At 35.3% G+C, this 25,137-nt stretch overlaps 3 protein-coding genes and 1 long non-coding RNA gene across 11 annotated transcripts; 2 read left to right on the top strand and 2 right to left on the bottom strand.

The window, feature by feature from the left end:
• Positions 1 to 4,319: 4,319 nt before the first annotated feature.
• Positions 4,320 to 4,916, top strand: LOC112417327 (uncharacterized). The gene has a single exon (XM_024772895.1). The coding sequence runs from the start codon at positions 4,320 to 4,322 to the stop codon at positions 4,914 to 4,916; it is 597 nt and encodes a 198-aa protein (XP_024628663.1).
• A 1,985-nt stretch (positions 4,917 to 6,901) lies between these two features.
• Positions 6,902 to 10,553, top strand: LOC11447003 (disease resistance protein RUN1). The gene is made up of 3 exons (XM_003627863.4): positions 6,902 to 7,743; positions 8,681 to 9,743; positions 9,845 to 10,553. Exons 1-2 carry the CDS (start codon positions 7,274 to 7,276, stop codon positions 9,717 to 9,719), a joined length of 1,509 nt encoding a protein of 502 aa, XP_003627911.1. The 5' UTR covers positions 6,902 to 7,273; the 3' UTR covers positions 9,720 to 9,743; positions 9,845 to 10,553.
• Positions 10,554 to 14,146: 3,593 nt separating this feature from the next.
• LOC120577664 (uncharacterized) lies at positions 14,147 to 15,991 on the bottom strand. The gene is made up of 2 exons (XR_005643632.1): positions 15,535 to 15,991; positions 14,147 to 14,615 (listed from the first exon to the last, which is right to left on the bottom strand). It is a non-coding gene; the product is annotated as an uncharacterized lncRNA (long non-coding RNA).
• Positions 15,992 to 18,766: 2,775 nt separating this feature from the next.
• LOC11447001 (disease resistance protein RUN1) lies at positions 18,767 to 23,604 on the bottom strand. Of its 8 annotated transcripts, none has more exons than XR_003007458.2 (7): positions 23,027 to 23,603; positions 21,767 to 22,919; positions 21,272 to 21,553; positions 20,226 to 21,173; positions 19,522 to 20,139; positions 19,331 to 19,429; positions 18,767 to 19,229 (listed from the first exon to the last, which is right to left on the bottom strand). XR_003007458.2 is itself a non-coding variant. In XM_024771663.2 (5 exons), exons 1-5 carry the CDS (start codon positions 23,503 to 23,505, stop codon positions 19,669 to 19,671), a joined length of 3,330 nt encoding a protein of 1,109 aa, XP_024627431.1. In that variant the 5' UTR covers positions 23,506 to 23,604; the 3' UTR covers positions 18,767 to 19,668. The 8 variants fall into 8 exon arrangements, 2 of the variants coding, with proteins under 2 accessions (XP_024627431.1, XP_024627430.1); XR_003007461.2 differs by having other exon boundaries at positions 19,375 to 19,429; XR_003007456.2 differs by having other exon boundaries at positions 19,331 to 20,139.
• Positions 23,605 to 25,137: the final 1,533 nt, after the last annotated feature.

The raw sequence follows: 25,137 nt of genomic DNA, 5'->3' as shown, positions 1-25,137 counted from the left end.
GCAATGGTGGACTGTTGTGGACCCAAAGGATTTAAATGGCAAAGATATTAATATGGAGGGATGTGAAACTAGTAAAGGTCCCTTTGTACCAGAACTAACTAAGTCTGACCAAATAAATAAATTCCTAGCTGAAGGTATGACTGAGGGGGACCGCATGTTATGTGAGCATGGAGAAAAATCTATGCAATTATTAAGAAAGGAAAGAATAGGGGGAAGCTACAAAAATGTGAGTCCACAACACTCAAACTTACAAGCTTATTTTGAGAAAAACTTGAATGAAGATTCTGACAGCATGGTGGGGCCAGTCTCAAATTCTCAAGCACGTGGTGGTATGACTTTTGTAGAGCCATCAACTTTTCAAGTGAGAAATAACAATCTAGGAGTTGGTGGGTTGGGCCCACATGGCCAACTTTTGATAAACAAGGCAATTACTACTCAATCTTTAGCTATGTCTCCTATTTTAATGCCTATAGAGTTTATGTCTGCAGCTGGTCCTTTAGTGAATGAAAAAACTAGCAATGCAGGCCGTACCAAAGGTTTGAGGAAAGATAAAACGGCAGCTAACAAAGCAAGTCAACAAAAGTCTCTCACTCTGGCACGCAATCCAATACAACCAGACTCTTTCATGGCGAGTGCTCGTGTGTCCTACCAGAACTAAAGGAGGGTCCTAAAAAGAGATCAAGAACTGAATTTTTGGAGGAAGCGAAGCATAACAACGAGAATCAAATGGAGAATGCAACAGAATCTACCCATAATAGTGGCGCATCAAACACTGTTCATGTTAATCCTCTTTTTGATGCTAATGTAATGGCGGGTCCTGATAGTCAGGCCTGCCAGAAAAAATGAGTTGCATCTCATGGAATTGTCGGGGTGTAGGTAGCCCGAGTACAATTCCGAATCTCAAATACCTGAACCGGACGTACAAGCCGGATGTAATAATACTGTTTGAGACTCTCTGTCTTTCTAATAAAATTGAGGAGTTAAGATATATCTTGAATCTTGATTATTGCTTTTGTGTTGATCGAGAAGGTAGAGGAGGGGGTATAGCTATTCTTTGGAGGAACTCCATTAGTTGTAACATCACAAATTACTCACAAAACCATGTAGACCTAGAAGTTAAAGATAATCAGAAAGGAATGTGGAGATTAACTGGTTTCTACGGCTTTCCGGAGGGAGGTAGGCGCCGAGCGTCTTGGAATTTCCTAAGAAATTTAGCTAGTTTATCATTGCTGCCGTGGTGTGTTATAGGAGATTTTAACGACATCCTCCATGTTTCAGAAAAGAAAGGAAGAACAGATAGACCTACTTGGTTAATTAATGGTTTTCGTGAAGCTGTTTCTGATGCAGGTTTGATTGATATCCATATGGAAGGCTATGAGTTCACGTGGTTCAAAAGTTTGGGCACAGTAAGGGCAGTGGAGGAAAAATTGGATAGAGCTCTCGCTACTGATAAGTGGTTTGATTTCTTCCCAACAGGCAGGTTAGAATGTCTTACTACTACAGCTTCGGACCACTACCCGCTTCTGCTAGAAACCATGCCTAAAGCATCTAGTACCAATCGAAACATGCAGTTCCGTTTTGAAAATGCTTGGTTAATTGAACCTGAATTTGGTCCTTATGTGATTCAGAAATGGGAGGGGTATGGACATACGCCGATCATGCATAAGTTGGAGAATTGCACTATCGACCTTCAACAGTGGAGCAAGGATAACTGTCAACCAATAAGGAAAGAAATTGAAAAGTGCAGGAAGAAACTTGAAAGAGTTCGAACTCAGGTGTGCTCCTCAAACATCAATTATTTTAATGCTCTGAGACGAAGACTCGACACTTTGCTTGTTAAAGATGATGTCTTCTGGAAACAACGGGCGAAGACACACTGGTACCGAGAAGGAGATCTTAATACCAAATTTTTCCACGCTTCAGCAACCTCTCGGCGAACAGTTAATAAAATTACCCATCTCGAGGATGCAAATGGTGTTAAGTGCACCTCTATAGACGGTATGAAAGGTATAGCTAAGGATTATTTTCTTGAGTTGTTTCAACGCCGGGATGGAGATCGGGTCAGAGTTATTAATGCAGTTCCTCAGTCTATTTCAACCCAAGATAATGATCTTCTCACTCGACCGTTTTCAGTTGATGAGTTTAGAGAGGCTGCTTTCTCTATGGGAAATGATAAGTGTCCAGGACCAGATGGCTACAATCCAGGTTTCTTTAAAAGTTTTTGGAGTAGTTGTGGTACAGATATTTTTGAGGCTGCATGTTTTTGGCTAGATAATGGTTCTTTTCCTCCGTGTTTAAACTCTACCAACATCACTCTTATTCCAAAAGGAGATACCCAGTCATCGATGAAAGATTGGAGACCGATTGCTTTGTGTAATGTGCTTTACAAGATAGTGGCAAAGGTTCTTGCTAACAGGTTAAAGGTAGTGCTCTCGAAATGTATATCTGAGAATCAGTCTGCTTTTGTGTCCGGAAGGTCGATTTTGGATAATACTTTAGCTGCTATTGAGATAGTTCACTATATGCAATGCAAGACTAAAGATAAGGAAGGGGATGTGGCTTTGAAATTAGACATCAGCAAGGCTTATGGTAGAATCGATTGGGAGTATCTGAGGAGCATAATGGGGAAGATGGGTTTCTGTTCGAAATGGTCAGAGTGGATTATGATGTGCGTAGAGTCGGTTGACTACTCTGTTATATTAAATGGTGAGAAAATTGGTCCAATTATTCCAGGTCGTGGCCTCAGGCAAGGAGATCCGTTATCACCGTACCTGTTCATCATTTGTGCTGAAGGGCTTTCATCACTTATTCGTCAAGCGGAAGGAAGCAGTACCATAAGTGGAGCAAAGATTTGTAAGAATGCACCGATCATATCCCATCTTCTGTTCGCGGATGACTGTTTTCTTTTCTTTAAAGCTAAAAGTGGTCAAGCTCAGGGTATGAAAAATATATTAGAAATGTATGAAAGTGCTTCTGGTCAGTCTATAAATTTTCAGAAGTCCGAAGTTTTTTATAGCAGGAATGTAGATGATGCAGTCAAAGCTTCTATCTCTCAAATCTTAGGAGTTCAACAGGTTATGGGAACAGGTAAATACCTTGGTGTCCCTTCTATGGTCGGCAGAAGTCGTACGTCGACTTTCAAATTTGTGAAGGAAAGAGTGTGGAAGAAGATTAACTCTTGGAGCAGCAAATGCTTGTCACAAGCTGGACGAGAAACTCTAATCAAATCGGTCTTGCAGTCGATACCTTCTTACATCATAAGTATCTTTGCTATCCCTAAATCCATTATTGTTGATATAGAAAAAATGCTTAATTCATTCTGGTGGGGTCACAACAAAAGGAACACCAAAGGAATCAACTGGATGTCATGGGAAAGGCTCAGCATTCAGAAAAAGGAAGGGGGTCTTGGTTTTAAAAATCTTCGCGCTTTTAATGAGGGTATGCTTGGAAATTCATGACGGAACCACACAACATTGTCACCAGATTGTTCAAAGCAAAATACTTTAACAAATGTGATTTCTTGGACTCAAAGATTGGTCACAATCCAAGCTACGTTTGGCGCAGCATTTGGGGGGCCAAAAGAGTTGTTAGCGAAGGATACAAGTGGAGCATTGGTTCAGGAACTGATATTTGTGTATGGGACCAGCGGTGGCTAGTGGATGGTGGTGTTCTACAGAAGCCAGAAAGTCTGCCAGAAGAATTCAAAGAGCTTACTGTTGCAGATCTTTTCATATCTCAAACTCGGTTTTGGAATGTTGGTTTATTGAGGAACCTTGTTAGCAACGAAGATACTAATCGCATCCTTAATACTCCAATCTTTGAACCTAATCAGCACGATAGAAGAGTGTGGAAGTCAGAGACAAATGGTATCTATTCTGTTAAAAGTGGATATCGTATCAGTCTCAGTCAACATGTGGATTTGAGTACTCACCGTTGTGATGGAAATTGGGTACTCCTTTGGAATCTTAAGGTACCTCCTAAGGTGAAAACTTTTCTATGGAGATCGTGCAGAAATGCTCTTCCAACAAGAGTCCGACTTCAAGACAGAGGGGTAAATTGCACAAAAACTTGTGCTTTATGCGAGAATGAGGATGAAGATAGTATGCATTTATTTTTTTTATTGCACAAAGAGCAGGCAGTGTTGGCAGCAATTAGGGTTGTGGAGCAAAGTTCAGCAAAAGGCTCAATTAAATCTCAGCTTCGGGGTCACCATGTTTGAAATCCTGCAGGAGCTAGATTCGAGTCAACGAGTCATTTGGGCTTGCGTTATGTGGTCTATTTGGAAACAGAGAAATGATTGTATCTGGAGGAATGAAGTCATGACTACTGCAGCAGTTCGTGACAGAGGCCTTAATCTTCTAACGGGTTGGCAAAACGCGCAAGATAGCCGTAATCAAGCGGATGTACAGCAACAGCGTATTGACGACACAGTTTGGAGAAAGCCAGATGAAGGTCATTTCAAATGTAATGTAGATGCTGCTTTCTTCAAAGAAAGTAACCGGGTTGGCATAGGAATATGCATCAGGGATGATAGCGGGAGGCTGGTGAAAGCCAGAACCAGTTGGTCAACGCCACTCTTAGATGTACCTGAGGGAGAAGCTATTGGTCTTTTATATGCTATCAGATGGGCAAAAGAGCAGAATTTAAATAATATTACTTTCGAGCTTGACTCTAAGAGGGTAGTAGATAGTTTTCACAGCACTAGAAATGATGTATCTGATTTAGGAGCTATCATCAGAGAATGTAGGACTACTTTCTCATCTTTTTTCACAAACTCAAGGGTAGAGTTTATTAGGAGACAAGCAAATGAGGTTGCTCATAGACTTGCTAGGGCGGCTACATTTTATGCTAGTATCCACTATTTCACTGTATTACCTGATTGTATTCAAGATATCCTTATTAATGAAATGAGATAATTATCTTTCAGTCAAAAAAAAAAAAGTACCGTTAATTACCCAAATTAATTGCTGTCATTAAAATCGCGAGTCAATTTTTTTTTTTGGTTTCAATCGAGAGTCAAATTGATGGAAGGTAACAAATGTCACAATTTTTATAATGGTTAAAATATGATTTTAATCCTGCAAATATGTCTCGTTTTGGTTTTAGTCCCCGTAAAATTTTTGTGTTGTTTTTGGTCCCTGCAAAATATTTTGTTTTTGAAAATAGTCCCTCCAGGGACTATTTTTAGAAGTAAAATATTTTGCAGGGACGTTTTTACAAATCAAAAGATTTTGCAGGGACTATTTTTCTAATAAATGGGTTCACTCATCATGTGTCACATGTGCAAATCATCACAAAAGTGGGGCTAGGGACCAAAATCAAAACGAGACATATTTGCAGGGATCAAAAACAACAAAAAAAAATTATAGGGACTAAAACCAAAATGAGGCATATTTGCAGGGATCAAAATCATATTTTAACCTTTTATAATTGAAAGAATAAAATTGCAGGATCAAAATTACGGTCACAATCTTTATAATTGAAAGAATAAAATTGCAGGATCAAAATTACGGTTTGTTAAAGGGTCTAAGGAAAAAAATAATAATAATGGCATTGAAAACATCATTATTTGCATTTTTAAAACTTTGACTACACAACTTTCAAAAAAAAAAACCTTTAACTACACAAGTTCTAAGACACTTATACTATATTTGGTTTCCTTAACCAGTGTCCCGGGCGACTAGTTAACAATTTCCTTTGTTAAAATAGGGATGACACTCCGGTGTCTTTGACTTTGGTGCTTTTAGTTCAGTTTAGATGAGAGAGAATGTTGGGTGAATGATTAAAATAAATTACTCCCTCCGTTCCTTAAAATATACATTATTAACTTTACATACTTTGACCATATTTTTCTACTAATTCACAAAGATAAATAATATTATTTAAGATATTGTTGGATTCGTCTTGATGAATATTTTTAAATTATTAAATTTTCATAATTTTTTTGAAAAAGAATTAAAGATATCAAAGATAAAACATATGCATTGGTGCGTGTGTCGGAATCAACTAGGTCATCTATCGAGGGACGTAGGGAGTACTTAGCTGAGAGAATGAATGATTTAGAGAGATATAGGAAGAAAAGCACCTAAAGACGTCAAAGTCAAAGACACCGAAGTGCTGCTCGTTAAAATAGGGAGAGAGAAAAAAATGCAATTAAACCATTTTCTTATTATGATACTCTCTCCGTCCCCGTATGTAAGCTCTCTTTGTATTTTTTTTTCACATTTTTTAAGAAAAGTTGTCGGTGTAATTAATGTGTCTGCTTTGTGCGTTAATATTACCATATTGTCTTTTGTTTGTATGTGTATTAAATTTGACTTTTTATATTTCAAGACAAGTTAGTGGTATTAATTAGGGTATGTTTCGAAAAAATAATAAATATATATAGTAATTCGAAAATGAGTTTACATTTAGCAACAAAAGTAAAGTGAAAAACGATTGTCGCTTTAGCCACGAGTCACATAATTTGCAAACTAGTTGGAATAGATGCATGTCGAATTAGTGTGACTTGTTTAATTGGCTGGAAAAGAAGTTAAGTTAGGATTTTATTTTATTTTTGGCTTTCGCACCGATTTCCGACCCACCAAAGGTGGACGACTTATCTGACTCATGCGTAGAGGCATGCGCACTGACCAATCATTGTTCCCCTGAGAATCGAACCCGGTATTCCCCGGGTACGTCCTTAGAAGGAGCTTCTTGCCAGTGGAGCCCAAACAACTTGGTTAAAGTTAGGATTGTTTTAGGGGAAGTAGGATTATGAACAATCCCACGTTTTTTTCTCTCTCTTCTAGAGTGCTTTATTAATTAATTTATTTTTTGGATAGTTTCTCAACCGTTGGATTAGCCGTTGGAGAGATGGATCCGTATCCTTCCTAATATAAGCATTAAACGTTAAACCTTGCTACTTCTTTGCATAAAAATAAAAAATGAAATAAATCCTGCTTCTCTCTGACGCTATCGTCACCCGCTCTTGGCGCATTCACACGAAGCCTTGACGGCAGATCTAGGCTTCAGGCTGTGTTTCCTTTCCGTTGATTGTCACTACAAATTGATAATTGATTCACAATTTTTATTTGAACCATGAAAGACAACTTTTATTCACGGCTATTGCAGCAGATCTAACTTTGTCACCATATAATCTCAATCTTTAAAATAATGTTTGCCACATATCGCACATCAGAGCAGATCCAACTTCTTCTGTTATGATGGTCCATTTCTCTCTCCAAACATACCGTCACAATTTACTCTGCTCCCGGCACTCCAATTCCAATTTATGCAAACCCACTGTGGGCCCAAAGCCTTTAGATACTCAGCCTTCATCAGCTTCAGAGGTTTAGACACGCGTCGCGGATTTAGCGGCTTCCTCAACAAATATCTAACTGATCGAGGATTCCGCACTTTCTTCGACGATGGTGAAATTGAAATAGGGACCCAAATAACAGTACGAATTCATAAGGGAATCGAAGATTCAAGGATTTTCATCCCCATTTTATCGGAAAATTATGCATCTTCTTCCTTTTGCTTAGACGAACTTGTGAAGATTCTTGCAGAATTTCAAAAGGGGAATGGTCGATGGGTTTTTCCTGTTTTTTATTACGTTAGTATCTCTGATGTGAAAAATCAAACAGGCAGTTATGGACAAGCATTGACGGTTCTTAAGAACGGTGTCGAGCATGAGAGATTTGAAAAATGGATCAGCGCCTTAACTTCAATTGCTGACTTTCGCGGCTGCCATATGGAAAGGTAACTAACCAATTTATCTGAATGTTGCTCATCTCACATCAAAAATTACTCTTTTAACATCTAAAAATCACAACTTTCAATCCAAGTGGCAGCTTGTGCTTTGTCGCATGCTAGGGATATTTAGGTAATTTTTGGATGTTAAAGAGTAACTTTTGAAGTTAAAAGATCAATTTTCGTCTTCTCTTAATATTTTTTTTATGATATAAAACCTCTATAAAGCCTATATAATTGATACGATACAACAGTGAAATTGATACAGTAAATTTCAAAATTTAATATACGATATGGTCGGGATAATTTAATAAAAATAACTTTTATAATTAAATATCCAAATACCAATATATAAATGTAACTAATATTCTCCTAAACAAAATATAAATAATATTAATAATAAAAAAGTGACAATTAATCAATTACTATCTCAAAAAGAGAATATCATCCCAATGGAACATCATTACCTAATTGTATGTTATAAGGTTCTTTTTTTCTCATTTTTCTTAATTTTTTAAAGAATAAAAAAATTAGAAAAGTCATGTTTCCTCTTTTTCCTTTTAAAGAAAAAATAGAAAAGAAAATAATAGAAAATTCATGTATCCCGTGCGTATCAGTTCCCACAGATGTATCTTTCTTGCATTTTGGGTGTGTCTTGAAATGTATCGTACATTTGTTTTTTTAAAAATTAAAATTTAATCACTACAATCTCTCCCGGTACATATTTGAGCGTATCGACAAGTATCGATGCAAGATACGTAACAGATGCAAATGCAAGTACATCATCAATTTTAAAATTTATGGGCTTCGTAGAGAATATCTCGTATACTTATTTCATCTTCTGATTTGTAACAATAACCGGATGCAAAAATACTCTGAGGAAACCTTGTTATAAATTTCATAGGACAAGACATTGATATTATGCCTTTTCTTTAATTGGGGGCAGGGCAAAGGGTATATATGAATTCCAGTACATATATGAGATTATTCAAGAGGTCTCTAAACATGTTGCTTGCTCAATCGGCCTAGATCATCGAGTAGAGAAAGTTATGCGTTGTTTGACTTCCGGATCTGACGATAATAGAGTCTACGTGGTAGGGATATGTGGAGTTCCTGGAATAGGGAAAACCACACTAGCTCGTGGAATTTATCTCTTCCATGGTGCCATTGAATTTGATTGTCGTTACTTTTTTGATAATGTGGAAGAGTATTTAAAGAAACATGGATTAGTACGTCTCCAACAGATGCTTCTATCTGAAATAGTTGGACACCACAACAGTACTAGGTTTAAAAGTTTGGATAAAGGGATCTCATCAACAATAAAACACATGCTCAACCAAAAAAAGGTTTTCTTGATTCTCGAAAACATTCATGATTCAGAAGTCTTGAAAGTCATTGTTAAACTGACTACTTTCTTTGGTTCTGGTAGCAAAGTCATCATTACTGCAAGGGAGAAATGTTTTCTAGAATTTCATGGCATTAAAAGAATATATGAGGTAGAAAGAATGAATAAGGCAGAGGCTTTTCAATTGCTTAATTTGAAAGCTTTTGATTCTATGAACATTAGTCCCTGTCATGTGACCATTTTAGAGGGTCTTGAAACTTATGCTTCTGGGCATCCATTCATATTGGAAATGATAGGTTCCTACTTGAGTGGGAAAAGTATAGAAGAATGTGAATCTGCATTGCACCAGTATAAACAAATTCCAAACGAAGACATCAAAATGATACTACAAGTAAGCTTTGATGCTTTGGATAACTTTCAGCAGAATATGTTGATTCACATTGCACTTCACCTCAAAGATCAGGAATTGGCGGTGGTTGAAGACCTGCTTCATTGTAAATATGGTGTGTGCCCGAAAGATGATATTAGAGTGTTGCTTAATAAATCTCTCATAAAGATTAATGAGAATGGTCAGGTGGTATTACATGGCTTAACACAAGACATGGTTAGAGATGATATTCCAGTAGAAGATCTTGGCTAAATTAGTAGGATACAGTTGTTTGAGGTAAGAATGATCTGGATTTATATATTTTTAGCCCTGATATGTCTTTGTCCACAATGAAAAAATCTTTGTTTAATGATGTAACTTTGTTTCCAATGTAACAGGAGCATGACAAGCGGCAAATCCAACCAGCCTTCAGTGATGGAAGCATGATTTAGGATTCAATGGAATTGGAATATCAATCATCAGAGCATTGGTGTCTTCCTCCTCTTCTCCTGATGGTTCATAGTGTTTCTTAGGATCCACCCCCTTCTTTGATACATTGATCCTATAATTTGGGTTGCGTCTAACTTAATTTTACAAAACCAGCTTGTAAGGTAAGAGGTATTGCTTTTTATAAACTCTTTTTAGGTCTTATTTCTTTTCAATGTAAAACTTGGATTTTTCCAATACACCCCTCACACCTAACACTATTGAGCTTGGTTTGTAAATAGTTTGATGGGTGACTTGAATGGATAGACTGTGATACCATAATAGAATTTGAGTTAGGCTGAACTGAAATTCTAAGATGGTATCCGAGACTATTCAACATTAATTGAGTCACCTTCTATCGGGCGACTCGAGTCACACTCCAGATGTCTGGTGCTGAGTTTTAGGGTGTGCGTTAAGAGTTTTATATTGGATGAGATATGACTTGAAAATGAGGCTACAGGTGGAAGACATCTCTAACTTTACAAGTTGATTTTGTAGTGTTGTGTTAGGTCCAACCAAAATTCTAATTTATCACGAATATTCACTAGTTAATTTATGTGGAAACTTTGATGTGATTGTCCATTTTACTCTTTTGAATCAATTAGTTACATTGGCCCTTGATTTTGTTGCCTGCTTCGTTGTATGATTTGTTGGGCTATGAACCATACTCACGGTTACAGGAGCATGACACAAAGTGTGCACATGTGTGTGTGATCCTTTCAAATTGAGAATCTCCTGGTTAACTATAAGCTTATGAAGGGACAAAATCCAATCAGCTTTGTTTATTTAGAGCCTGTTCGAAACACTTTTCAAAAACTCTTTTTTAGTTTTTAAAAATTTGAAAATTAAAAATTTTTTTACTAATTTTTTTTTTAAAATTATAGTTTTGGAAACTGTTTTGAATTTTTTAGTTTTGGGGATTAAAACTAAAATATGTAAAATGATAACTATTGTGAAAAGAGGACTTGTATATTTCAAAAACTGAAAACAAAAATTATTTCAAACATGCTCTTTTCGATTTTTTTATCATGTAACTAAAAATTCATCTTTAAAGATGACTAAATAGAGTTTTAGAGTTTAAACGCTAATAATTACATGTAACAATGTCACTATCAATTAAGTTATGTTCACTGAGACGCTCTATGTTATTTTTATACAAATAAAACGGTAGATGTACTTTACTCTAACTTTTTTGCTTATTTGAAAAAACAAAGAAGTAAGATTAATAATAAAATGCCAAAAAAATAAATGAGTAATAAAGTAATTGTCTATAGTCATTAACACTGCTAAATAAATAGTTTCGAATGTTTTCTAAAAATCATGAGTAACTAAATAATTTTATTATATACTATGTAGTTCATATAAAGATACGATATATTCTTTAAAAAAAAAAAAGATATGATATAAACTATGTGTAAGTGATAAAACTTTTTTTTTTTTTTAAGAAACTAAAATGATATTAAATTATTAAAGAGTCTAGACTTTCTAGCATAAGTTACGTGAGAAAAAGAAGGTTAAGTCAACAAATTATTAAGTTAAAAAATGGGCCAAAAAGAGAAAGAAAGATAGAAATTAAGTAACTGTAATTTTGGATTAAGCCATCAAAAATGGTTATCAATAGAGAAAAGAGAAAGTAGCGTAGTCCGTAGTATACTAATAAAACTATTATTGGAATCAAACTATATTTAATTTAAAAAAAATCAAATTAGTATTCATATTTTATAATTTTATTTTTTTTCGAATAATTTTTGTCCCATTGATTTGTGGTTGGAACATCATTCATCATAAAAAGTGTTAGGTCTTTATCCTGTAATATAGGTCATTTCTGATTTTACACTCTGTAAAAAAAATTGATTTACTCCTTGTAAAATATTTTTTTTGTTTTACCTCTAATAGGTCAAACAAAAACGAAACTTTTTAAAAAATAAAATAAAATTGGTTTTTGTCTGATCTATTATAAGAGTAAATCAAAAACTAATTTTACATGTGAGAAAACTGAAAATAATCTATATTACACAGATAAAATAAAGACATATTAAACCTTATAAAAATAAGGCATGCACATTCTTACGTGGATATGCCCAATAACATCCAAATAGATAAGAGCATACCATCAAACTCCGTTTCTTGGATTGACATGTGCTCATGTTGACGTCACATGCAATTTTTCAACGGATTCATTTTGAAATTTATTCCATGCTAGATTGTTGACCCATGCATTGTATGGGTTTATTGTTAAGAGACTGACATACGAATAAAAAAATACAATATGTAATTGGTAACGGTGAAAAAAGAAGGTTTAATAGGTTATTTGGTCTTTTGATTAATTTCAAATTTTCATTTTGGTACCATAACTAATAAAATTCATGTTTTGGTCCCTCATATTTGTCTCCGTCTATCAAATAAATCTCTCGTTCTTAAGTTTAACCACAAATGTCTATGGTGGACCAACATTAAAAGTGATCCACCATAGTTCTTATTAAATTTTTTAATTTAAACCGTTTGATATGTTTTCTAAAAAGATGACCATTGAATTATGCGTGTCTATTGTAACTTACGGTGCATCAACAACAACTAATTCTTTCTTCATCTTCTACCTTACTAATCTTCAACTCTCATTTTCAAACATTCATCAATGAACTTCAAACCAGAAAAATAAATTAAAACCAAAAAAAAAATTGCATCCAAAATTAAAACAGCAACAAGTGTAGAATAAGAAGACCAAGAAAAAAACCAAGATTGTAACCCAAAAGAAAAAGGGTTAATTATGTTTAAGGTCCTTACAAATAGGCGCGTTTCCAACATTAGTCCTTACTAAAATTTTAATAAACTAGATCTTCCACCCGTGCTATCGCACGGGTCATATATAGTTCACAATATCACTTGAAAATAGATTACAATTAGTGGTTGTGATATGTTATGAAGACTGTGTAAAAAACTCTTGTCTTTATATTAATCTGTTTTATTAAATAACTTTTTTCCTGTCTGTTTTTCTCAAAATGAGCGTATCTCAATCTGTATTTTTCGTTGCAATTCAAAACATAAAGAATATTGTATAAACCTTTCACCCAATTGAATAGTAAGTACATTTCATTTCAGATATATTACATACATATAATGGTAATGATATGTCTAAAATGAAAGCACGAGACATATATAGTATGCACTCAAATGAAAGCAATCTAAATCGGCCACACAAAGTAATGCTCCTTGAAAAAATCACGACAACCAAGCAAAGAACATTCAAACGGTAGTTGATACCTTAAAATTAAATTGATCAAAATGGCCAAAATAGACTCAAAACCCCAATATTTACTTATGTCAACAATAACATCAGATAATTTTTACTTACAACTCAAAACAAACTGATACAGATGCAATCAACATACATTTGTAGCATACTGCAGAATATGAGATCCACGATTTTACAAAGACCGTAATTGATAGATTAACAAATTGTCTCTTTGTTGTTCAATTTCACATTTCTACAAAATTTTCTTCTATTCAATTTAAAATAACTACCAACAGGGGCACATTTATTTAATTAAGTATAGAAAAATCAAAGATACATGTAGTCTTAAATTGATATGGAATGAGCCATGCTTGGTCCAACTGAGTTGTTCAAAATCCATAGAATATAATCTTATATAAATCTATGAAATTGACAACAACATATAATCTTTCTAACAGAGAAAAAAACTGAAGACTTTTCAAAAAAATATTGTAGACGAAAGTGAGTGATTATTAATTAACCTTTATCAGTTGACTTACACAAATAAAATTACAATCAATAAATAGTTCCAAACTTATACTTATAAATTTAGCATGCAATTGACAGCCCCAAGCAGTTCTTCAATGATCATGTACCATGTCTTAAATTTGCTTCCTTGAAATGCTGCTCACAACAACTAATCCACTAAGGTTCATAACAGATTTTTGTAAGGATTACATATAGTTTTGAGACTACATAAAGACATTACTTTTTTTTTTAGCCAAAACACTTGAAGACAGAGGAAAAGAGAAGAAAATAAAACCGATATGTTGCAGCTGGAACACAGAGACAAATCAGAACGTAGGGAGGAAAAAACTCCGCTACGTAGCAGGTGCAGTACCAAAACACCGCGGCTGCATTACATTAGTCCATATGCTGAAAACCAGCTCTAAACTATGTCGAAAATTACCTTGAACCAGCTCTGAATAGTTAAGCACAAACATCTGAATATGAAAATAAAGAAACAAATATTCTATAAGCATATATTTTGGAGTTATGCTAACTAAGGCTAATGCATAATTTAACAAAAATAGGTTGATACTCAATAAGAAGAATGAAATAGAGGAAATGAAGCAAGAAATAGATGAAAAAACTAACAAAGTAGTAGAAAAACAGAAAGTTTAAAGAGCAAAGATTTAGAAATAGTTGACATAAAGTTTAAAGAGAAAAGATTTAGAAACTTTACATAAAATTTTGCACACCTCGGTATCAATCTCACGTAGTCGTGAGATAATCCGAGGATGTAACCTACGGCTGAGGCGTTACCGGTGACTTCACCAAACATGTTACTACAGGAAAAAGATAAGCATATAATGAGTAATTTTACCCATTAGACTCCAACTCTACTATAATCAATTCGTAATACTCTGTATTCCATATAGGCTTCCACCGTTATCATTGAACCAATATACCTGTACATAAAGCAAGAAACAAAGTGCTTTATAAGATCTTTTTTTAAGAATCTTTATTAAGCAGAATTTATGGACCTAAATTTTGCACCAGCCCTAGAAGGCAAATCACCTCCAATATTTCTTGAGTACATTGCAGAGGCGGCTATTTGTTAAGCAACACAATTATTAGTAGATTGACAACTTGCCTAACTACTCAAATTCACATGTTTAAAAAGAAACATATACTTCATAGTCTATTGAAAATTCACATGAAGAGATTATATAAAGTCTTTAGTGGTCATTTTGTGTCTGAAGCTAACCAACATATACAGATATTATCTTGGCTTGTTCAAAAAAAAATAAAAATCATATTCAGATATTATCAAAGGACAATTCATTTGGCTCAATGCTTGAGTTAGTTCAACCTCTATTCCATTAAGTTTTACAACAGAACTCAAATATCCAAGGTTCTCGAAATTCCTTTCCACTTATGTTGTACAACTAACTAAATGACCATCAACATCCCTTACAATCAATAAAGAAGAAATTCTAGCCTTCAACATACAACCAACCAAAACAGTTCCACAGTTTCAACAATCAAACAACTTATGCCATACGGAACAATATGAAGCCTACTATTTTTAAGGGAATGTCAATCATCTAAAAATATAGTTGGTTAATGTTTTAGTAATTACAAAAGTTAATGTTTGTATCAAATTCCCTCTTGCTGTCATCAAGCTCACATAGCCAATTCCCATGAAATCTATCAAACTTAACCTAAAGTCAAATTGAGACAGAAAAATGCATTTTCATTGGTATGTACATGTGCTCTTAGCTACTTTCTAACTGGCACCTCAGCGAGCAATGTCACAAACGCAAAAATCTGAATAATAAAAAAGTCAATAATAACTACCCACAAAAATCTTCATTTTTACTTTACCTCCAGAATTTGTGTTTAAGTATGTGATTTGTCCTTTTCTTTGTATAGACCGCGTCATTTAGTAATTGATGGCATATGGGAAGTATTCTTTACAATGGCCGTTTTGCTTCACTCTGTAGTTCTTGCAATTGAATCCTGCAAGAGTAAGTAATTGAATTTCATAATCTATTCCACACAAAGATTGAAAGAATAAGGAGAGGAAAATACAAAACTAACTTGATGAGTAGCTTCCAATTCTTTAATTTGTTGATAAAGAGAAAAAAATTAAGAAAAGCATCTCAACTGTGGGATTAAAATTAATTATTGAGAGGAACTATTTTATTTTGCCATTAAAGTGTCTAATAACAATAAATTTCTCCTGCTTTCTAAGGACTATCTCCGAGTTGTTAAACTATACTATTTTGTGTGAAATATAATCACATGTAACTTGAAATATGTTGAAAGATCTGTTTCAAAGTTGTCAAATTTCAATACAGCTACATGCTACATGTGTTAGAGAAATTAATGGCGAAAGCAATTTACTACTATGTTATGTATCCTCCTCTGCCAGTTTCTTTTCCTCTAATGCTGCTAAAAATGGAGCAAAAGAAGAACATCCTTGTAACAGACAATCACTCTATGACAGTTTCTGTTGCAATCTGTATATTACTTCAATGCCTAAATCACAAAGAAAATAAAAGAATTCATTGAAGAATGTAAAAGGAGTGGAGACAATTTTAAAGCCTAATTCTAAAACAACATTTGAAACCCAAAAAGAACATGAAAGGTAAGTCTCAATAGAATAATGTAGTTGTAAACATTGAAAACGATAAGAGGTTTCAGACATGAGTTTTTCTACAGAGGTGAGAACCAATGAAGCTTCCGGCGCAGAAGGTGCTGGTAGAGTCGACGACGACAAGGGTGTCGCCGTAACGGAGAGCACTGGTGAAGGGGAGTGATAAGAGGAGAAAGACAGTGGTGACATTTTGGGGTAAATGAGAGGAAGAAGATGATAGAAAAGGGAGAGGACATAAACCTTTTCATTTGAGAAAACCAAACCATGGGAAACTGGAATACATTCAATAACGTTTTGAAAATCCAATAGTTGAGGGCGTGTGAATTACAGTAACAGCCGTTTTATTTCTGCCTTGATTACAGTCAGGACGGCAGAGATATTAGGAGCGGTATCATTGTCTTGTGAATTGTAAATTGTGGCAAAGAATATGTGGGGCCAACACAGATGAATCTAACGGCTATAACAGTTGGAGCCAAAACCATAAGAATTAGGGTTGGCACAAATTGTTAACAATGTTATTCATATTAGAAATAAGTATGATTTTTGGTCCCCAATGTTTTTGCCGTTAGCAAAATTGATCCATGCTGTCAAATTCATGCTGACTGAACAAACGGAAGAAGCCACATAGACACCACAAGGGATGCCACGTGGACTCATTAATTGATGTGGCATGCCAGCGTGGCAAAAATAATAATTAAATTTTAATTTTTATATTTATTCATTTCAATCATTAACAAAATCAAATTAAAACAATAAAAATACATGAGTTATCTTTTCCATTCGATCATGTTCATCTTCAAAGAAAACAAAAACCTTAGAAATTACTAGATCCATCTATCTCTCACCATCTCCAATTCAACAAACTTTTGGGTTTGTTTCTCTCACCATCTTACCAATTCAAGAAAAAACTCAAAATCATGTAGTAAAAAAAATCATCAATTTCATCTCCATCTTCAATTCAAACTCAAAATCAGATCTGAATTTAACATTTAAACCCATAAATCAGAACCAATAAATTGTTCTCCCATCCTTGTTGTTGTTGCTTCAGTTGGTTTTGTTAAACCCTTAAATAACAATCGACTCACATGGCATCAAGGGCTATGTTTCAATTGCTCTCTTTTCATATCCCCAACTTTGCATCTCTTGTTTCTTTCGTCAACCCAAATCCATGAAAACATTTGCTTCTAGAAAACCCAACAACAACAACAACAACCTCTTTTCTTTTCATTCATAGCACAACAACAATCAAATAGCACTTCAAATGCAACCCAGAAACCTGAAAAACATTCCAATCGTATAGAAGAGTGTCGCCGGCGAGAACAAGGTGGTGAAGAGAGTGTGATGAAGAATTGATGAAGTGAGGGACGAAGAGTATTACTTAGGTAACTGGGGAGAGGTTGTGTTTTGTGTTTGAGGTGTCATCGAAGGAAGAAAAGGTGATGACTGTCTTGATGCCACACAATCCCGTCGCGCCAATCTGCCACTGTCAACCCGTTGATACAAAACCATGAGATTATTGCCATGTTTTCCCCTTTTTCATGCAGCATCTTTTTTAAGTTGAGTATTGCTTAGATTGAAATTTGTGGATTGAAAAGAGATAGAGCGGGAGGGTTTTATTGTAATTTACTTGTTTTAGTTTGTTTTTTTAAAAGATTTTATTTTAATTTATTATAATTAATAATTAAAATGAAATAAATATCATCTTACCACATGGCATGCCACATCATTTTATGTGTTTATGTGGCAGCTCATGTGTTCGTCTAGTTGGCAATTCTGTTTGCTTAGTCAGCAAGAAAGTCATAACGAGGACCAATTTCGCTAACGGCAAAAACGTTGGGAACCAAAAATTTATTAAAATTTAAGTAGGGATTAATATTGAAAACACGCTTGTTTATAAGGACCTTAAACATAATTAACCCAAAAAAAAAAAAACCAAGATGAACTCATCAGTATTATGTTTAAGGTAACCGTGTTCCCTCACGCTTACCTGTTTTATATTGTGATAGGACACTTGGTGCGAGAAAGCATGAACTCAGAAAGCATCTTGATATAGATTGTCACTTGGTGCGAGAAGAACTTCAAGCTGGTGTGATAGGACAAAACTTAAGTACAATTCTCTAGGTACTTTTCGTACGGTTTTTTTAACTAAAAATACATCTTTTTTGTATATAACAAACTTTGAAATTATGAATTTAAGAAAATCATGGTGAATTTAGTTAAGAACCATACGAAAAGCACGTAAGGAATTGTACGTAAGTTTTTCCGGTGTGATAAGGTTATTACTTGTTTCGTCTAGGAACCAATCAGCAGATGTCTTTACTAGAGCTGCAGGACCAATATAGATCCATGAGTGCATCACCAAGCTATGTATGGTAGACATCTACCAACCTCCAGCTTGCGAGGGGTATTAGAAGATAGAAACAAAACCGAATATAAATTGAAAGTTGCAACTAAAGCTTGAGATAGCTTAAGGCGCAAGCTACTAGTTTTTCATTTGTCATTATTTACATTTGAGTTTCATTTCAGTTGCATTTCGTTTGTTAGAAATTAGTTATGATGAGGTGTCATTTCTAGCTTCTATATAAACACTAAGCTGTAACCGAATTCATAATTTGAATCATAATCGCTTTTCTTCATATTTTTCACTTTTCTCTCTACATGAAATTCTTAGACTTATCAACCCAAACGTTCAATTGCAGTTCACTCTCGCCTTTGCTATCAATCAACACTTGTAAAATTAATGTGGTTCCCGCTTTTGCTTCTATTGGTCCCTTTGACGAAGATCAAGTTGCTATTAGCTATTCCTTTGTTGTACTTGCAGAAGTTGCTATTTCCACACCTGGGTCTTACAGTGTGACCTTTCTTCCTGTGGCCAAATCTCAAGGCATGCAACAAAGAAGCCATGGTTTGGTCTTCAAATCTGAAACAAACATCTCATCTTTTTAATTACCAGTATTCAAAACAACTAAACGAAAATCTCAAGCTTAATGAAAATAGAGGAATCCGCAAAAGAGTTGCAACCATTAAGGATCTATTGCAATTACAGACTGCCTTCCCTACCATACATTTGCAAAAAGCTAATTCCACAACTTCAGCCATTGCAGACAGATAGATAGAGAACTGAGAAGGAAAAAAAAAAAAAAGGCACAAGCAAATTACCAAAGACATCAGTAATGCTACTCATATCAAATTCGAATCCAAATTCACATTACCATATAATGCTAGAAGTGCTAGAGGTGAAAGCCACTATCATCCCTGTTTTAAATATGGTTGCAATATATAAAATGAAGTCGTTTATTTTTGCAGCCGATCCAATAGTCTCTGAGAATCTACTGTGTTCCCCAGTAAATGCTTTTCTTTCAGCAGTTGCAAGGATTGGTGAATTGAATTCTGTCCATGCTGCATTTTTGTTTGATCACATGGAGTCCAATCCACGCAGCAAACAGTCCACTTGAGCTCCATTTAAAATCAATATCAATAGAAATCACCGCATGATTCCATTCATTTTCTGAAAGTACTTCATCCATATTATCTTCAAATTTTATGTGTCTTTCACCAACAATAAATATATGATCAGTTAACACTGGGAACTCAAAATCAAACCATTTTTCAGCTGGCAACATTGTTTTCATTATATTGCCATTGATGATCACAATGGGTCTGAACCCGGTAGGGATTTTATGCATGAGTCCAACAAAACAGAGAGATAGTGCAGGGAACTTGCCACGAAACCAGAAAGAAATCGAATGTCCTTTGCTACGGTGCTCAAACCAATCCGGCATTTGTGTTCCGGGCAAACAAAAGCTCTTATTTCCAGCCTCGTGCAACTCCTGTTTGTAATAATACAGAAGTTCAGCACCACATGAGTCAGTGTAAATATCAAAAATCAAATCTAACAAGTAAAAATAGGACGAACCTGAATCAGTAACATTCTTCTGCACGAGATAGTCAAGGATCTGCAGTTTCTTGCGGACAAAAGTTCTATGCTGGGTGGAATCCCTCTAATTTCTTGAAGACTTTCACAGTCATCCAAAACAAGCTCTCTCAAAGGACAACAGACTTTGGTGGACACAAGAAGATTCGTGAGGTCTAAATCGTTCAAGGATGTGCATCGTATTGCAGAGAATATTTCTAAATTTGGTGGAATTCCTCTGATTTCTCGAAGTTGCCTGCAGTAATCTAGTATAAGTATCGTCAAAAAGCGGCATTCTTTGATGCATGTTGGAAGAACTGTGAAAGTGTTTGCTGAAAGGTTCAATTCTACCACATTTGAAAACCAAGAAAGACCTATTCGAATGAAGTCGTCCGATATATTGCAAGAAAAGAACTCAATATACTTCACGTTTGAAGACACTGTTGAACCAACTTTTTCTGGACCTTTGTCTTGCTTATATGATTTCAACCCTTCACATTGCCAAATACTCAACTCCTCAAGTTCTGACAATAGAATAATGCTACTTGGTAACAGAAGATTTCCACATCCGTGCAGTTCTAAACTTTTAAGTCGGGGAAGATTTCCGATTGAATATGGAAATTCCCTTATGGCAGTGTACTCCAAAGAAAGACTTGTAATATTTTTCATATTTCCTAATATCTCAGGAAAACTCACAAGACTTGAACAATGTGAAAGATTGAGGTGTTGGAGAGAGGTCAAATGGATGGGTGGCAAATTCCGAAGCTTTGCGCAACTCCCAAGATTCAGAATTTCAAGTTTATCCAAGAATCCAACAGAGTCGTGAATTTCAACTAAATTCTCACAAGAATCAAGAGACAGCCTTTCTAAGTTTGGGGCACCAGATACATCAGGTATATGTGTTATAATTTTACATTCATCAAAATTCAAAAGTGTCATATTTACGAACTTCTGGCAGGAAAAAAAGAAAAAGAATAATCAGGTGAGTGATGTTAAAATTAATCCGTTAATATAAAAGACCGTGAGAATGAACATGTGCGGTAACTTGCCTTTGACTTGGACAGCTCCAGTGACATAAAGGAACTGTGCGGTAACTTCAGAACAGCTAATTTCTTGGGGTAAAAATAAGAAGGCAAAGACTGTGAAGGATATCCCCACCACTCCAGCACTCTTAAACTATTTGGAAGATTCTTCGGACCTTCAGCAAAACACAGACTTCTAATAATAAGTGTCTGGAGGCCTGTCATCTTCTGGAAGGCTTTTCCGTCCCACCGTACCATTTTTTCATATCTGGGGAAATCCAGAACGATGGTTTGAATTTCACTTGTTCCCTTTCAAGTAACACAGAGAGCATATGAGTTAACCGCAATAAGTGCATGTTTACATTGTTATTTAAAGAGCTAAAGAAATCAAAGACTGAATGAAACTTCCAACGAAGTATTTGATGTAATAATAACATATATAATAATGGTCAGAAGAAGTAAATGCTACTAAAGATGAAAAAACAAACAAGCAATCCATTATCCATAGGAGAAGAGTCTTACCGTGTTTTTTTCTAAAACTTCGACGATATCCGTAGTAAGCCATAGCCTGCTGCGTTTGCCGGGGTGGTCGGGTGATTCCTGCCTCACGATTTCTCTGGCCATGTCCCGTATCAAGTCATGCATTTTCACATGATTGTGCTCGTCAATCTTGATGAGAGATGTTTCCAGCAAGAATCTGAAACGGTGGGGTTTGAAGCAGTAACCGTGGTGAGCACTGAGTAGGTATTCAACCTCTGAGAGTTCGTATCCTTTGAAGAAACATGCGATGTCGAGAAAAAGTTGCCTGAGATCTCCATCCAAAGCATTGTAGGTTTGCTTAAGTATGGTTTGGATATCTTTAGAAGGAATCTTTTCATAGGAGTCTAATGCAGATTCCCATTCTTTTACTCCTTTCCCATGCAGGTATGAGCCTATAACCTCCAAAGCCAAAGGAAGGCCAGATGCGCAAGTTGTTACGCGGTTTAACAGGTCGATATAATCTGGATAAATTTTGTTGGTCTTGAAAGCATTCCAAGAAAGCAACTCGAGGGACTCATCCTTGGTCAACTCCTCTACCTTGTATGTCGTATGAACCCCGTGAGTTGTTAGGAAGTGTTTGTCCCGGGTAGTAATGATGATGGTGGTTCCATAACCAAAAGTGTCGAGGCCTCTTCCAAGAGTAGCTTGCAACTGATCTGAGCTGTTAACGTCATCAAGAACCAAAAGGACCTTCTTGCGGTGGAGCATATTCTTTAATAGCAGAAGTCCTTCACTGATGCTTGCTAATTGGAAGTCTTTCTTCTTCTTCTTCTGTCCAGCTAAGGTGGCGAGAAGAGTTTGTTGAAGATGTACTAAGCCGTGGTTTGCTGAATTTTCTCTGACATCTTCGAGGAAACAAAAGGCATCAAATTGGGGGGAAATGAAATTGAATACAGCTCGAGCAAGGGTTGTTTTCCCTATTCCACCCATACCGTAGATACCGAGCAGTTTGAGTCCATGGGATCCAACGGTGGCAGTAGCAGCATGAGTATTATGATTGAGAAGCCAGTTTAGTTCTAACACTCGATAATTGAGACCAATTGGGTGATCCACAACACGTAAATAAGGGGTGGAATCAATTTTGGTGGAGACCAAGTCTACAATCTTGTCAATTAATTCATATTCATATCCATCCCTGATAAATAAGATAGAGAAGTCTAGCTCAAAACAAAATAAAATACAGCAACAAAATCTCATCCAACTACTAAATAGGGATCAAATGGAAAATACACAAACACTCACCCATGTTTAAAATGGAAACCGGACAAATTAGCTGCTTGTTTGAGAGCGTTCTTCCATTTGTTCAATTTCTCTGAATTGAAGTTGTTGTTCTTCTGGTGCGAGTCAAGTGCCTGTCCATAAATCCCACTCTGATGTCGCACGTGAGAAGGATCTACGTTGTAAAATACTGGGAAAACAGATCGACGGAAGTTTTTCTTATTGGAAAAGGAGTCAATAATGTACGCAAGTTCATCCAGACACCATGTGGAGGAAGCATAGTTCTCAGAAAAAACAACAATCCCAATCCTGGACTCTTCAATTGCATCTACAAGTGTCTTCGTTGTTCCTCTTCCCGCGTCAGCGTGGTGGTCAATGAAGGTGTGGAATCCCTTTTCAGATAGAGTCTTGTACAGAAATCCAGTAAACCCTAGCCGAGTATCCTCCCCTCTAAAGCTGATGAACACATCGTAGACATAGGAATACGAACCTGAACCGGCCATCTAGAAAATTTAATTAATTTTGATCTTTTCTGTGTGTGTTTAGTCTCTTTTTCTTTCTTGAGGATTTTCTCTCCTTATACTTTGTCCTTTTGTGCATTTCCCATTGAGTCAAGCTTTTTATAAGGGGTTTTTCTATCATGTGCAAATTTGCACATGATAAGAAATTTAAAGTAGTAACTTTGACTTAAAACTTGTGTATTTATATTAAATATGTAAATTTTTAATAATTAATTGTTGGTTTTCAATAAAAAGTTACTACTTTTAGTTTCTTTAACATGTGCAATATTGCACATGTTAGACAAACCCTTTTATAAGAGATATCCAACACCTTCTTAAAGTATTACATCGGATCCTCAGCATCCAAAGTTTCCTACAGTTGTGTCACTGCTTCACAATCCTAGCCATTTGATTGATCCAACGGACTGAAAAGTCAAACAAACAAACATAAACTTGTGCCAATTTTTTTTTTCCATCTTCTTTCTTTCTTTCCATTTTGTCAAACTCGTTTTTTTTCTACTTCACTCCCTATATAATAAATAAGAATGTTTTAATAAATGATATTAATGTTATGGCTTAATTGCTATTTTAGTCCCTTAACTAATTTTTTGGTATCGCTTTGGTCCCATTACTAAAAAAAGTCTGTTTTGGTATTTTAACTTTTGTTCCGTTTCTTGTTTTGGTTCTTTCCGTTAATTTTATTCAAAAAAACGTTAAGGTTTATTTTCTTCATCTTCTCCATCTCAATCCTTCATCTCCTTCAACTATTTCTGGAAAAATAAGAAGAACAACAATAATAACATCAACAAAATTAAGCAGCAACAACAATTTTGGCATCATCATCATCATGAAGTAACCCATAAATCCTCTCATACAACAACAACAAAATCAAATGGTAGCAACATCAAACAGCAGCAATTTCAGCATCATCATCTTCCTCTCTTCCAAAGTTTTTGCAACAACAACAAACAGTTTTTGCAACAACGTCAAACAACAGCAATTTCAGACCCATTTCACAATAATCCCAATTTTTCAAACTTTCTTTCATATTATTCAAAACCAAGAACAAAATGAATAAATGGTAGCTAAAAAACACAAATCTCATACCCATTCATCAATTCCTCCAAAAAATTTTCTTCGACAATTTCAAAGGAGAGACAGTTCAGATCCATAACTATGGGTGTGATTTTGTCGTTGTTGTTGTTCTTTTAGCTGATTTGATTCAACATATCCAGAATTGGGACCTCCAATTTTTTTTCTTCGACAATTTCAAAGGAGAGACAGTTCATATCCATAACTATGGGTGTGATTTTGTCGCCGTTGTTGTTCTTTTAGCTAATTTGATTCAGTAGATCCATAATTGGGAAGAGTGAGGTGAACATGTTGAAGTATTGTCCCATATGAACAAACATCTTAAACAAAAATTCAGATACAATAAAAATTTCCCCAAGAAGAAAATTGTTTATGTTGTTTTCTGGGATTATGTTTGAAAAGAAGATGATTGTAATTTTGTGTTTGGCAGAGAGTGAAATAGAGGAATGGGTATCAGATTGGAGAAAGAAAAAAAAGATGAAATGAAAGGGGAAGAGAGGGTTTGAATTTGAATTAACCCTTTCACAACAATTAAAAGAATTT

This window comes from Medicago truncatula, chromosome 8 (genome assembly GCF_003473485.1).
Source record: "Medicago truncatula cultivar Jemalong A17 chromosome 8, MtrunA17r5.0-ANR, whole genome shotgun sequence".
Lineage (NCBI taxonomy): Eukaryota > Viridiplantae > Streptophyta > Magnoliopsida > Fabales > Fabaceae > Medicago > Medicago truncatula.
The sequence above is the reverse complement of the archived record's forward strand: the minus strand, read 5'-3'. Positions and strand labels throughout refer to the sequence as shown.